Raw genomic sequence first — 14584 nt, forward strand, 5'->3', positions numbered from 1 at the left:
CCCCCCCCCCCCCCCCCCCCCCGCAGCAGGTGCTGGACCCAAGGGTAGGAGAGATCAAGACCTCCCTGCTGTCTCGGAAACAATAAGGAGTGATTTCACTCAGGACCCCTCACGTGTCCCCCTCTATCACTCCCAGCCCTGCTGTGATCCCCCACCTCTGACACCCTCTCTCCCACCCACTCAAGAGCCCTTCCTCACCTACCTGAAGGTCACTGAGATTGCTCACGTGGGTCCCACAGCACATGTTGGAATCAACGCTCTTGATGGTGACAACTCGAATAGGCCCAGCATGATCATCCGGCAAACCCCGGCCCCTCACCTGGAACGCAAGGGAGGGAGGAGGGCTGTTTGAATTTTGATGAGGAGCCCTTGGAGGGCCACTCTACAGAAGCCACCCTGCCGGCTCTCCCCTCACCTGCTCCACACCGGGATCATCCAGGCTCAGTTCTCGCACATACACAGGCAGCCGATCTCTGATTTTTTCATTGACACTCTGCTCAATGGCAGCTACTTGCTCCGCAGTCACAGAAGGGCTGTCCAGCTCGATGACACTCCGGAGTCGCCCTAACTCCCTGCAAAAAGTAGAGTGGTCACAGGATGCTGACGGGGACAATTAATAATAGAAGGAAGTTTATCATTTACAAAGCATGTTCATGTAAATGCTGGTATTTAATCCTCACAAAAATGTCACAAAGTAGGGATTGTCATTTCCACTTTACAGGTGAGGGGTGATAAGGAACATGATCAAGGTCATGCAAGGGATTCACCCCCTAGGTCACTGAGCTTCAAAGTCCATATTCTTTTTTAAGCAAAGGGAGATGTTTCTCAGGGAAAACACAAAGTCATCCACCACCCCATCTTCGAGGGGAACAGGTGAGCACAGCAGATTTTTATCCTCCTACCCCTGACTCACTACTAGGAAAGGAGCCAGCAGTCAGGGACCCATGCCTGACAATTAGTCTTATGCCTCTTGCTCACCATGATGTTGTCTTCAGCCCAAACAGATGATCAGCAACCGCAGTGATGAGATGCTGCCCTGAGCAGAAAGAGGAGACGGGAGAAGAAGTGAGAAGTGATCATGAGTGACACGACCCCAGTGTCAACGTCATCACAGAAATTCTCCTGCTGAAGACCTGCCTGGCACTGGGTAATACTCTTGAGAGATACTTTATTGAAAACCCTCAGGAGAATTCTCCAAGAGGCTTTATGATGCCATTTCTTTTTTTTTTTTTTTTTTTTGCGGTACGCGGGCCTCTCACTGTTGTGGCCTCTCCCGTTGCGGAGCACAGGCTCCGGACGCACAGGCTCAGCGGCCATGGCTCACGGGCCCAGCCGCTCCGCGGCATGTGGGATCTTCCCAGACCGGGGCACGAACCCGTGTCCCCTGCATTGGCAGGCGGACTCTCAACCACTGCGCCACCAGGGAAGCCCTATGATGCCATTTCTTGAATGAGGAAACCAAGGTCTAGAGAAATCAAACAACTTTCCAAGGCAACAGTAGCTCGTCAGAGGCAGGATTTGAACTCGAGTTCTAATTGTGCCAGATTCATTTACTCAACAAAAATTTATCAAGTGCCTACCACGTGCAAGGCACAGGGCTTGGCACTAGAGATATAGCGCTATCCCTGATCGATGACAGCGGGGAGGAAAAGGAATCAACCGTGAAGGCAAAGGGAACAAGACAGCCAAAGGCCTTGAAGGAGGAAAGCAGCAGGATGTGTTCAAGGAATGGAGAGAAGGCCAGCATGGCCAGGATGCAGGGAGCGGGGAGGCAGGAGCACCGGGTGAGGCTGGAGCAGTAGATGAGCGCCAGCCCAGGCAGGCCTTGCGCCCCATGGCAAGACGTTTGCCTTCATCATGAGCTAGAGGTAGCCTTTGAAAAGCTTTAAAGCAGCGGAGTGACCTGATCAGACTTTCATTTTTAAAAAATATTCTGGCTGCTTTGTGGAGAATGGGTTGCAAAGAGACAAGAATGAACATGGGGAGACTAGCCGGGAGGCTGTTACAGAGGGCTGGGGAGAGACAATGAGAGCTGGGACGAGGATGACTGTGTTGACAGTGGAAGCAGATAGAGAAGTATTTCGAAAATAAACCGACATGACTCAGATTGCCTGGCTATCCCTAAAGCAGTGTCTGAACTGACTTCCAGGATTTGAGCAACTGGGTGGATGCTGGCCATGCACTGAACATAGTGAAGGCGACGAGAAGACCAGATCTGGGGGAGGGGGTGGCTTTTTAATTCCATTCTGGACATTTTGAATTTAAGAAGGCTATGAGACATCTACAGATATAGATATCAAGTGGGAAGTTATAATACTTAAATCCAGCAGTTATTCTAATACTTTTACTTTAACTGCTCATTTTGCTTTTATAACATTTATCACATCTTGCCTGAACTGGAGCTGATTCTGAATATGTCTGTCTCTTCCAAAAGGTTAACTCCTAGAGGACCCAAACCAGGTCTCAATCATCGTGACATTCCCACACGCAGCAACTGCCCCATCCCACCCCACCTACCTGAATGCTGCTGCATGTGGTCAAACCTCCGTTCCCAGTCCACCCGGACCTGTACCTCAGTCCCAGGGGTCAGAGGTGTCTGGGTGAAATGATCAGCCTGGGCGCCCCGGCGGGTCACTCTCAGCACAGAGATGTCATTGATTGTACCACGGTCATCAGGCTGGGGAAAGAAGTAAAAATAATCGGTGGTAGCAGGCAGGGCTCACCCTGACTCCTGGACACAAAGACCCTCTAGCAAAAGTTTGTGAGAAACACACCCAGAATTTGAGATTCCCTAAGGGAGAAGAAGCAATGCCAAGTGAGGTGGTCCACTTTGCTCATGAGGGGACTCTCTCTATACTCTTCACTTGAACACCTTTTGTTCTTCAGAACAAAATAACAGAATGAATACAAAAATTGTAACTACAGCATAAAATAGATAACTAATGAGAACCTACTGTATAGCACATGGAGCTCGAAAACAAATAAATAAATAAAATTTCAAAAAAAAATGTAACTACAGCAACGAAAATTTTAGTAAAACCCAAAGAAACTTAATCCTCATTTTATTGCCTTGGTTTAGATTTTTATCTTTCAATAGTTTCCAAACTGACCTGAATTTTTCTCCTTTCTTCCACTCTATCTTCTACACTACTACTAGAATTAAATTCAAAAATATTCATTAAAAATATCAAATATTACAAAATATCAACTGCTTACAAGACACTGTACCTATCCAAGACTATAATGTAAATAAGACATGGTCCCTCATGGAACTGAAAAGTCTGGAGAAGAATAGAGACATGCTAACAGGCAACTGCAATATGATCTACAACATGCCATAGTTCAAAAAAGTACATTGTTTTAGAGGAGCTCAAAGAAAAGGAACCTAACAGTCTTGGGGAATCAGGGAAGACTTCCTGGAAGAGGTGATATATAAAATGAGACCTGCTATGGATACCTGAGGGCACAGGTTTTCCTTTAGCAGATCAGAAAACCTCCATGCTGGGAAAAATTGGAAGTTTCTCACAATCAAGTTCACTGAATATGTTCTCTCACATCATTTCTTTGCCTAAGTACTTCCATGGCTCACCATAGCTTCCTGAATGAAGTCCACACACCTTAACACATCTTTCAAGGCCCTCTGAACTGGCCCCCACTTACCTTTCCAAAGCCATCTCCAGCCTGTCATCAACACACACCAGAGGCTCCAACTATATGGGACTATTTTGCAGTTAACTAGACTTGTCAGATTCTTACAGGTTTCCCTGCCTTTGTGCTATTCTTTTGGCTGGGAAAGCCTCTCCCACAATGCCCACCTTTGGTGTTATTATTCTCCTTTCCCATTTTCTCATTGGACCTTGCCCCTACCCCATCACAGCACTGATAAGTCTGCCCTCTGTTGTGCTCCTTCAGGGGAAACTTTTTCAGTCCATGCCAAACACCCTAATCGAATTCCTACCTCAGGTCCTTTGCACTTATTCTCCCTCCCCGGAATACTCCCCACCCCCCACCAGCACCACTAGATAATGGCAATGGCTTACCCCCTCACCTCACTTCGTTCTCGACTGAAATAACTTGCCCCCTACCTAGGAGGCCATCCCATCACTCTCTTTCTCTCGACCTTTAATTTTCTTTATAGCATTTATCATACTGGCATATACTACTTATCTATTCACCGTTTTGTCTGTTTTCTCCAATAAATATTCTACGTATGCAAAGACATTTTCTTGTTCAGCTTTTATCCTTAGAGCTTGAATTAGTACCCAGCATTTGTTACGGACAGATAACTATTTGTTGATAAATACCTGCTGAATGAACAAATGAACTGAATTGAACTAATTTCCATCTGTATTCATTACAGCTGGGACTGAGGACCAGGAGACCATTTCCGACCTGCTCAGAAAGAATTAGGGGCTTCCTGGGAGGGGGGAGAAGGAAAGGGGAAAGGACGGGCCTGGTACCTGTCCCCCGCCCTCGGGGAAAAGCAGCGTGTCTTCCAGCACCACGTGGAAACCGCTCAGCACTTCCTTCTTGCCGTTGCTTCCTTCGGTCTGCAGCTCCGCGGGACTGCAGGAGACCACGGTGGTGGTGAACTGGGTAAAGAGGGATGCGAGAGTAAGCCCCGACCCCAACCCTCAGCGCACCGGGACTGAATCCAGCTCGGTGCCCCCTCCACGCGGCGCCCTCTTCCCCGCACCGCCGCACCCGCTCGGAGCATCAGGTTTCCCGCCCGCCGGCCGCACCTCCCTGGCGTAGCTGTCCCGCTGACACTGGAACGCCATCGCTGCTGTCTCCCAGTACGCCGGTAACCTTGCACACAGAAACGCCTGGCGCCGGACGGAGAGCGAAGCGGGACAATCTTCATTCCGGGCGCGTCTCTGCGCAGAAGCAAAAGGGCTAAGAACGGCGTGTGGTTTGGACAAATTTATTGAAAACGCGAAGTGCAGGCGCTCGGGGTTGCTGAGGAACTATTTTAAGACTTTGAAGAAAACCAGAAGACAAGACAGAACAAAACTGCGGCCTGAACTTGTCATAGCACTTTGTTTGGCCCCGTTGGACCCCAGGGATGTACGTAATTCGGCCCCGCGGAAGCCTGCCTGATAGAAGTGGGGATGGTACTGGCTTGGATAGACAGCAACGCCGCCCAATGGAAATGTAATGCAAGCCACACGTTAATTTTTCTTTAAAACTCTTTTTTTTTTAAATTAAATTAATTATTTATTTGGTTGCACTCGGTCTTAGTTGCGGCAGGCGGGCTCCTTAGCTGTGGCATGCGAACTCTTAGTTGCAGCATGCGTGTGGGATCTAGTTCCCTGACAAGGGATAGAACCCGGCCCCCTGCATTGGGAGTACTGGGATCTTATCCACTGCGCCACCAGCGAAGTCCCAATGTTTTTATTTAAATCACCATATCCAAAATATTATTTCATCATGTAATGTGTATTTTAAAATAAGTGAGTATTTTGCCCCCCGTACAAGATTTTCGAAACCTGTTATGTATTTTACACTTACAGCACCTCTCAGTTCGGACTAGCAACATTTCAAGTACTCAGTAATCACGTGTGACCGTTGCTACGGGATTGGACAGTGCAAATAAAGAGGTTAACAGAAGTTAACAAGTTTAACTGCAATCGGTGCCTTAAAACGTTAAATGGATTAAAAGTTAAGATTAACTTTCTGCTCTTTTAAATCAAGTAATAAAAAGCTTGAAGTTCCCAGATGTTTCAGAATATAGGGTTTTTCTGATTTTAGGCAGTAATGCAGACCATACCCATGTGTTACGTAACGTGTTCCATTTGGAACTCTGGAGCAACTCCGTATTGATATTTATGCTGTGAAATAAATACGCTAAATGGAATAAACAAAGACTATAAATAGCCTCACATCATTTTCGGTCATGTTTTGCTGCCGGATGAGTTTTGGTGTTAACTTTTTTTTTTAGGTCAGTTTTTAGAAATTTTCGGTTTTCAGAATTGTAGGCAAGGGGACATATGCTATAGAAGTTCAAGTCCCAGCTTTGCCACTTATTGTGACCTGTTTGAGCACCTATTAAGAGAAGACTTAATTATTTTACAAGGTTGATGTGAAGTTCAAAAATTTTAATGAGATGATATTAAAATACTTAGTAAATTGTAAAGCACGATACAAATACAGATTTGCATTATGTTATTTTTTAAGTTTAAGAACTAATGTCAATATCAAAATGGGCAAAAGACATGGACAGAGCACATTAAAAGAAATATTAATCACTAACAAACAATGAGCCATCTCATAATTTAAAGCAAATTAAACCAGGGAATTCCCTGGCGGTCCAGTGGTTAGGATTCTGTACTCTCATTGCTGAGGGCCCGGGTTCAATCCCTGGTTGGGGAACTGAGATCCTTCAAGTCCCGCGTCGTGGCCAGAAAGAAAAATAACGAAGCAAATTAAACCAAGTATAATTTTATCTTGGCAAATATCTAAAAGGTTTTGGAGAATGGAGCACTCTTGGTGGAAGTGAAAATTGGTATGATTTCATCTAAAAGCAACTTGGCAACAGCTTTCAAAATGTTTATCTGCTCTTTGACCTAGCAATTCTACTTCTAGAAATTTACCCTATAGGAATTCCCTGGTGGTCCAGTGGTTAGGACTTGGTGCTTCCACTGCCAGGGCCCAGGTTCAATCCCTGGTTGGGGAACTAAGATACTGCAAGCCACGTGGTGTGGCCGGGAAAAAAAAAAAAGAAATTTACCCTACAGATATTCTTGCCAAACATGTAAGGATCTACTTTTTTTTTTTTTTTTTTTTGTGGTACGCGGGCCTCTTACTGTTGTGGCCTCTCCCGTTGCGGAGCACAGGCTCCTGACGCGCAGGCTCAGCGGCCATGGCTCACCGGCCCAGCCGCTCCACGGCATGTGGGATCTTCCTGGACCAGGGCACGAACCCGTGTCCCCTACATCGGCAGGCGGACTCTCAACCACTGCACCACCAGGGAAGCCCAAGGATCTACTTTTTAAACTGTTCCTTGCAGCCTTGTTTGAAAATTGAAAAAGACTAACAACTTAAATATCCCTTGATAAGGAACCAGTTAAATTATGGAAAATATATTCAACTGAATACCATGTAGCCATAAAGAAGAGTCAGATATATGTATACTGATTTAGAAAGAGCTCCAATATATACTAAGTGAAAAAAAGCAGGATACAAGATGTATATTAATAGTATGATTCCCATTGTGTACACACAGACGCATTGCATTTGCCTATATGTGTTAAATTTTAATATATTGATATATTGTACTGTATATAAATAGTACATGATATTGTATATGTTCCAGATATGTTGTATGTTTTATATATAACTATATAATTATATAATATTAATTATAGGTATTATGAAATTTATAACAGGTATAAATATAGATATAAAGATCTAGACATAAATATATAAATTTATTGAAGAAATTGTTAACAGTGGTTACAGCTATTGAGGGAGTGCAAATTCTACTTTAAATTTTAGACCCTTCTATACTATTTAATTTTTTAAACTATGTCCCTATATTACTGAAATAAACTTTAGATTTTAATTTTTTTTAACAAATCTCAGTACTTTACCATGAATTCAACGGCAAAGCCTGAGTGTTGCATTTTGTTTAAGTCACAGTTTAAGTACACACTGGGCCCTCAGAAAATGTTTATGGATGAATGGGGTAGCGGATGAATAGAGTAGTAAACAGACATAGGCATTAACTAATGTAACAATTAGCTTTAAAAGTGTAAAGATAGGGCTTCCCTGGTGGCGCAGTAGTTGAGAGTCCACCTGCCGATGCAGGGGATGCGGGTTCGTGCCCCGGTCCGGGAGGATCCCACATGCCGCGGAGCGGCTGGGCCCGTGAGCCATGGCCACTGAGCCTGCGCGTCTGGAGCCTGTGCTCCGCAACGGGAGAGGCCACAACAGTGAGAGGCCCGCGTACTGAAAAACAAACAAAAAAACAAAACAAAACAAAAAGTGTAAAGATACTTAAAGGAATGCTCTCCTAGTGCCAATAAATGGCCTAACTGCTTTTTAAGTGCAAAAAAAAAAAAAACATGTAAAGATATTTCTGGAGTATGCAGGAAGCTAAGGTGGGTTTCTGGCTGGTTCTAGAGGTGGCAGTATTAGCTATACAGTGAAAGGCTGGTTTCTGCTCTGAAGATCTGGGCATGGGAAAGTTCCCCAGCTTGGTTACAAGTCTGCTCTCAATATCTTTCTTCTTCCAATCTCGACGGTAAGGGCCAGGATCTCTGACACCCACCTCTCCACTGGAGAGGAGCTATAGACAGGAAGAGGCTTGCCTCTAGGAGGAAGAAGTACAAATAGGAAAGAGACACAGAACAGTTCCTACAGATTTATTATAATCTATATGCTGCTTCTATGGCTTTTGCTCTTACACATACACACACACAGAGGCTCAAATACTCCAGAAAGCCCTGATGAGTGGCCCAAACACAAAGATTACAGCCAATTGGTAGGGAGTCAGAAGCCCCACCTGTCTACTCCTCTCCTATCCTGTCATCTGATGCAGCAGCCATAGTCAAGTGCCTAGGAAATAGAAATAAAGCAGGAAGGAGGACCCTTAATAAAGAGCTTCTAGGAAAGTTCGGAGATCCCAGAGGACCCTGGCGCACAGCCAAAGAGCTGAGAAAGACCCAGGACCTAGCTTGTTAGAGTGACTGGAAGATAGCCACAGCTTCCTCCCCAGCTCTGCTGTCACAGAAAGTTAATTACTTGTTGCATCCGCACTGTCAGAATCATCCTGGGGGGGAAAAAAAAGACAAAAGCCCCTGTAGAGTCTGCGAAGAGTGGACATTTATGTTCACAAATGCTGCTCACTCCCTCCAGCTCTCCAGGTTTTCTTTGGTAATTTTCTGAATCACACAACTTCTTGGGAGCCTAACACGGAAGGATTTAAATTTTGTATGATAAAATAAGACACTTGTATTCAGTAAACAGCACTGTGCCATGCATCATTTAATGCCAGAATTACAGCGAATGCTACTGGTCCTTACAGCTATAAAGATAGTCAACAGGGCCAGGTCTGCCCTAGATTGGAGAAGCAGAAGGGGAGATGGAAGGGACAAGGGTCTTACTGGGGTTTTCTAGAGCATGGAGAAGAACATTTGACCTCCTGTGTCAAATTCAGATTTGGCTAACATGCACTGAGAACCACTATGTGCTAGAGACTGGGACAGGAGCTTTCTAGTATCTTATTTTTAAGGGCTAAAAGGAAAGGGAAAGGTTAAGGAGCAGGCTTTACTTACATCCAGGTCGTCCATTGCAGGGGGAGGCCTCTTGGTCCTGACCTTCTCCAAAAGCTGGTGGGAAGAGAAAAGTAGTCACGAGAGAGAAGAGGAGCAAAGGAAGAGCAACCTGCATATTGACGGACCACAGGAAAATGGTCCCAGGCAAACAACTGCCCCAGCTTTAAAGCCCCTAATACATCACTGGAATGAACTGAAGAAAAGTAAATTGATACACCCCTTTTTAAAAAATTTTATTTTATATTGTAGTACAGTTGGTTAACGACGTTGTGTTCGTTTCAGGTGTATAGCAAAGTGATTCAGTTATACCTATTCTTTTTCAAGTTCTTTTCCCATTTAGGTTATTACAGAATATTGAGCAGAGTTCCCTGTGCTATACGGTAGGTCCTTGTTGGTTATCTATTTTAATTATAGCAGTGTGTATATGAAATTGACCCCCTTTTTAAAAGGAAATTTAGACACACACACCTCCTTACTAATCCGGGTTACTATTAGTGTTTTTGCAACTTGAATAAACAGCTGAAATTCAGAAACCAAATATCGTATAGCACGGTGCAATTTATTGGGGATTGGTGATTTATTTTGTGATGTGAATTTTTATACTGCGTAGTTTGAGCTTCCCATGAAGCTATCTGGCTCAGGAAAAACACACACACATACACAAAGAAAACAGAAGAGAGAACAAGAATTACAGAAAAGTAGGAAAAGCTTTTGCCAAACTCTTTCGGAACACAGGCTCTACTCTAAACAGTGAATGAATCTATGTATACAATTTCACTAGCAATATTCACTTCTCTCATCCCTACTAAATAAACATTGCGCAAAACATAAAGACTATCAAACCATGGAGCAACCTGCCTGGGGAGATCATATCCCTCTGCCTAGCCCTGACGACAATCCTCCAGAGCAATGTGTGCAGAGAGTCACAGAGAATGATTGAGATAGGCAGAAAACAGCATTACCTCTGCGTAATGGTCCACCTGAGCCAGCTCCACTTCTTCATCCCCTTCCCAGTCTCTCCAGTTATCAAAATCCACAGACAACCACACTGGCTGCAGGAGGAAAGCACAGAGAGTCACAGGCCAGGAAGGCAGCAGCAGAAGCGCATAGATGAGTGTGGGTATGTGTGTGGGAGCATGCTTGGGGAAAAGAGGGTCAATGGGGGTATCATCTTCCCAACAGCACCCCTTTAGTTAACCCCCCTCCAGGCTGCCACGTCATCAGCAGCAGCAGCAGCAAAGATTTACCAAGAACTTACTAAGTGCCAAGCACAATGCCAGGCATTGTAAGGGATGGAAAAGCATAGAAACTCTGTCCTCCAGGAGCCAGCTGACTAGAAAGATAACACATCTAGAAAGATAACTGTATCATAAAGCATCCTAGGAGTCAACCAAGCAGCATTCCCTGGAATCAGGGACAACCCTTTGAGGCCCATATTCCAAGTTCCCACATTTAGACAGGGAAAGAAGTTATTTACTCGATCATTTAACAAGTATTTATTGAACACATACTGTGGTTGGCACTGGGATTTTTAAAATGTTCACTACACAGTCTCAGCCATCAAGAAGCAAGTAGGGGGGCTTCCCTGGTGGCGCAGTGGTTGAGAGTCTGCCTGCCAATGCAGGGGACATGGGTTCGTGCCCCGGTCCGGGAAGATCCCACATGCCGCGGAGCGGCTGGGCCCGTGAGCCATGGCCGCTGAGCCTGCGCGTCCAGAGCCTGTGCTCCGCAATGGGAGAGGCCACAACAGAGAGAGGCATGCGTACCGCAAAAAAAAAAAAAAAAGAAGCAAGTAGGGGACTTCCCTGGTGGTGCAGTGGTTAAGAATCCGCCTGCCAGTGCAGGGGACACGGGTTCGAGCCCTGGTCCGGGAAGATCCCACATGCCACGGAGCAGCTAAGCCCGAGTGCCACAACTGCTGAAGCCCGTGCGCCTAGAGCCTGTGCTCTGCAACAAGAGAAGCCACTGCGATGAGAAGCCCGCGCACCGCAACAAAGAACCGCTCGCCACAACTAGAGAAAGCCTGCGCGCAGCAATGAAGACCCAATGCAGCCAAAATAAATAAATAAATTTATTTAAAAAAAAAGAAGCAAGTAGGGAAGGGAAATGTAAATAAATTATTATAATACAGTGTGGAAAGTGTGACGGTGGGTTCTGTAGGGGATATTATAGGAAGCCAGGCTTCTTGGAGTAGCAGGGCCTTGAAGGATAAGCAGGGGTTAGGTGGGCAAAGGTAGTGGTGATGGAGACTTTCCAGGAAGAAGGCATAGCTTGAGCAAAGGTATTGAGGTGCATAATAGCCTGGTGTGTGGAAGACAGCTGCAAGCAGTATGCTGTGGCTGGAATGTGACATTTGAGGCAGAGAGTAAAGGGGTATGAGGCTGCAGAAGGAAAGAACAGCCAAGTCATCAGCTTATACGCCATGCTATGGTGCTTAGACTCTAACCCAAATGGCAGAAGCTACAAGTTCAAATGCCTGAGGCTGTCAGGGAGATAACAAAAAGGAGTGAAGTGAAGTGGAATGCATGCCCCATTTCAAGCTCCAACTCTAGGCATTTGGGAATTTAGACCAGCGTGGCCAGAGTCTCCAGTTTCCAAGAGAAGCTGAGAATCTGGATTTTTAGGTGAAATCTCTACGTTTTTAAAAAAATTTTTATTTATGTATTTATTCATTTTTACCATCTAGATCTTTTATTTTCTTTATAGCTATCATGCCATGAATTCATAGGGAATGGGTTCCAACAGTTCAGGCTCCTTTCCATTGATTCTCATGAAGTGTGCTTCTCTGGGTGGAGCAGGCTGGTGCTTCAGCTGAACCCAAGTACCCTTCTCTTTGGCTTCCTTCTTTTTCTGCTCATTTTCCTTCACACATTTCAGGAAACTATCTCTGCTCTCAGAGTGCTTAATATGCTAAATATGCACATTAATTCTCTCGGCAATAATCTTGCCTTTAACTTGTTTGTTTACAGTGATGCCAACAGCATGCTGGGTAATGCTGTAAACTTGCAATTTTGCCATGGTAACATTTGTGGGGCATTCCTTTTTGAACAGAGCCCATTCGCTTGATATCTACAATACCACCTTTCTTGTAGATTCGCATGGAAGGAACAACTCCATGTTTTTTAAAAGGCCTAGAGAACATATAGTGGGTGGCCTCTTTCCCTTTGTGTTGGTCATTTTGGTGAGTTACTGGAAAATGGCGGTTCCGGCTGAAAGGTGAAATCTCCACATTTTAATTAATTAATTAATTAATTAATGGCTGCCTTGGGTCTTCGTTGCTGCACGCAGGCTTTCTCTAGTTGCGGCAAGCAGGGGCTACTCTTTGTTGCGGTGCGCGGGCTCTAGGCTTCAGTAGTTGTGGCATGTGGGCTCTGTAGTTGTGGCTCATGGTCTCTAGAGCGCAGGCTCAGTAGTCGTGGCGCACAGGCTCAGTTGCTCCACAGCAAGTGGGATCTTCCAGGACCAGGGCTCCAACACATGTCCCCTGCATTGGCAGGTGGATTCTTAACCACTGAGCCATCAGGGATGTCTGAAATCTCCACATTTTTAAATGTCAGTAGCCCATCAAAATAATTTTTAACACTTTGAAGACTGCTAAAACAAATTTGAGAGGCAGATCCAGCCAGCATGCAGCCAATTTTCAACTTTTAGGGGAAAAGAAGCCACTGGAGGGTCTTAAGAGGAAAAGTGACAGGGTCAAATGTGTGTTTTAAACAGACCATGCTGCGAGGAATGCAGAGGATGGATTGAGGGTGGTGCTGAAAATATGCAACAAACCTCACCCAGTAATGGATAAGGCCTGAATTAGGAAGAGATTAAATCATGGATTCTATTTAAGAGGTCAAATAGGCAGGACCTGGTGAGTAACTGAATGTTGGTGGGAAAGGAGCCAAGGGCAAGTCCCAGACCTAACTTGTCAACCTGGGTACACAGATAGAGAGCACAGGAGAAAAAGCGGCCACTTCCCGCACACCCACCTTGATATCCTCCTTAGTGAGTCGGGGCCAGGCCACCTTCTCCTTCCATTTCCTCACAAAGCAAGTAATGGAGCGGCCAGAGCGCTTATCTTGCGAGTCCTGCCAGATAGAGAGCATCATTCTTAGGGTCTGAGGTTTAGAATGAATCTCCATTTCCCAAGCAGCCTTCCCATCCAGCCCTTACTGCCCCACCCCACCCTTACCTTGCAGTTCACCTTGGCATAGAACTCAATCTCATTATAAAACTCCACTCCATCGGCATTCTTGCAGCTGAGGAGACAATGCAGCTAAGGAGACGAGGAGGCTGAGTGTGGAGTGTTGGGGCATTAGGAGAAGGGAAACGTTCCCAAGAAGCCAGGCCCTGGCAGCAGTGGAGGGGGAGGGGATTACCTGAACACAATGCGGTGGTCTTCGATGAGCACGTGGACATCGGTGCTGTCCTCAACACAAAACTCCATGAACACATACTTGGGCCTGTCGTACCACAGGGTCCGAGCATGCTGCCTGAAGAGGAGTTGAGGTGGGGCTTCATAGGGGTGCGAGAGGGAAGACTGAGGGCATTTGGGAAAGGTTGGGGAAAATACAGGGACGTTTTATGCTACAGCACGGTCAAAGCGGAGCTAAATAAGACAGAAGGGGGTGGAAGGCGAGTGACGAGACTGGGGTGTGCGGTGAAGATGAACCTGAGGAGAACCGAAAATGCGAGAGTAGAGAGGTAGGGAGTTATGGAGAACATTCAGGTCACACTTCCCCTCAGCACCCCAAGGATACAGAGACCTGGGGTCCGGGGTTCCCATGGGACCTCGCAGAACCTGGAGCGCCCAGAAAACGTGGGGAAAGGAATCTCTAGTGAAAGAGGCGGCCAGAAGCACTTACCGTGCCATGGCGGCTCCCGCTGCCCCAAGGCGTTTGGAATCCGAGGCAGGGGCCGCTATCTTTAGATCCTGGGGACGCCCCCAGCAGCTGCCTCTCCTTACATGGTTGGGGAAAGGGTTTAGAAGAAGTGGGAACGTGGCCTAAGCCAAGGGATCCGCACTCCGAAGAGACTCTGGGAGAGCATAGTCCCTGCAGCCCTTCACGTCTTGGGGTCTCCAGAAATACACACGTTAGGAATAGACGACCCGCCCGCCGGGATTAGAGGTCGATACACATGGAAGGGCTTGTCCCGACTTCATTAGCCTGTTTCTCCAGTGCTTAGCACACTCAGTGTCCGACACACAGCAGGCGCTCAATAAAAAAAAAAACTACTGGCCAGAATTAAGTCCCGAGGGAAGGCCGGCCCTGGATGACGTCTGAACTAGGTGACGTCTGGGCCCCGCCCATCCGCTC

At 46.1% G+C, this 14584-nt stretch overlaps 1 protein-coding gene, 1 non-coding gene and 1 pseudogene across 6 annotated transcripts in view; 1 reads left to right on the plus strand and 2 right to left on the minus strand.

Moving 5' to 3' along the window:
• LOC114889354 (alanyl-tRNA editing protein Aarsd1) overlaps window positions 1-13523 on the minus strand; it is an 18745-nt gene extending 5222 nt beyond the window's left edge. For all 5 annotated transcript variants that reach the window (XR_003792022.1, XR_003792023.1, XR_003792024.1 and 2 more), the window contains exons 1-11: window positions 13459-13523; window positions 13256-13354; window positions 10241-10330; window positions 9279-9332; window positions 8746-8773; window positions 4743-4877; window positions 4461-4592; window positions 2518-2677; window positions 979-1036; window positions 416-572; window positions 203-319 (exon numbers count right to left, since the gene is read on the minus strand). Coding sequence is in view for 2 of the 5 variants with exons in the window: in XM_029212578.1 (XP_029068411.1) it covers window positions 203-319; window positions 416-572; window positions 979-1036; window positions 2518-2677; window positions 4461-4592; window positions 4743-4877; window positions 8746-8773; window positions 9279-9332; window positions 10241-10281 (882 nt within the window). In the remaining 3 variants the exon portion in view is untranslated. The remainder of the gene's footprint in view (window positions 1-202; window positions 320-415; window positions 573-978; window positions 1037-2517; window positions 2678-4460; window positions 4593-4742; window positions 4878-8745; window positions 8774-9278; window positions 9333-10240; window positions 10331-13255; window positions 13355-13458) is intronic.
• TRNAG-UCC lies at window positions 6605-6676 on the plus strand. The gene has a single exon. It is a non-coding gene; the product is annotated as a tRNA-Gly (tRNA).
• On the minus strand, window positions 11988-12455 carry LOC114889386 (annotated as a pseudogene).
• Window positions 13524-14584: the final 1061 nt, after the last annotated feature.

Source organism: Monodon monoceros, unplaced genomic scaffold, assembly GCF_005190385.1.
Source record: "Monodon monoceros isolate NGI ecotype Baffin Bay Population unplaced genomic scaffold, NGI_Narwhal_1 Super_Scaffold_9, whole genome shotgun sequence".
Lineage (NCBI taxonomy): Eukaryota > Metazoa > Chordata > Mammalia > Artiodactyla > Monodontidae > Monodon > Monodon monoceros.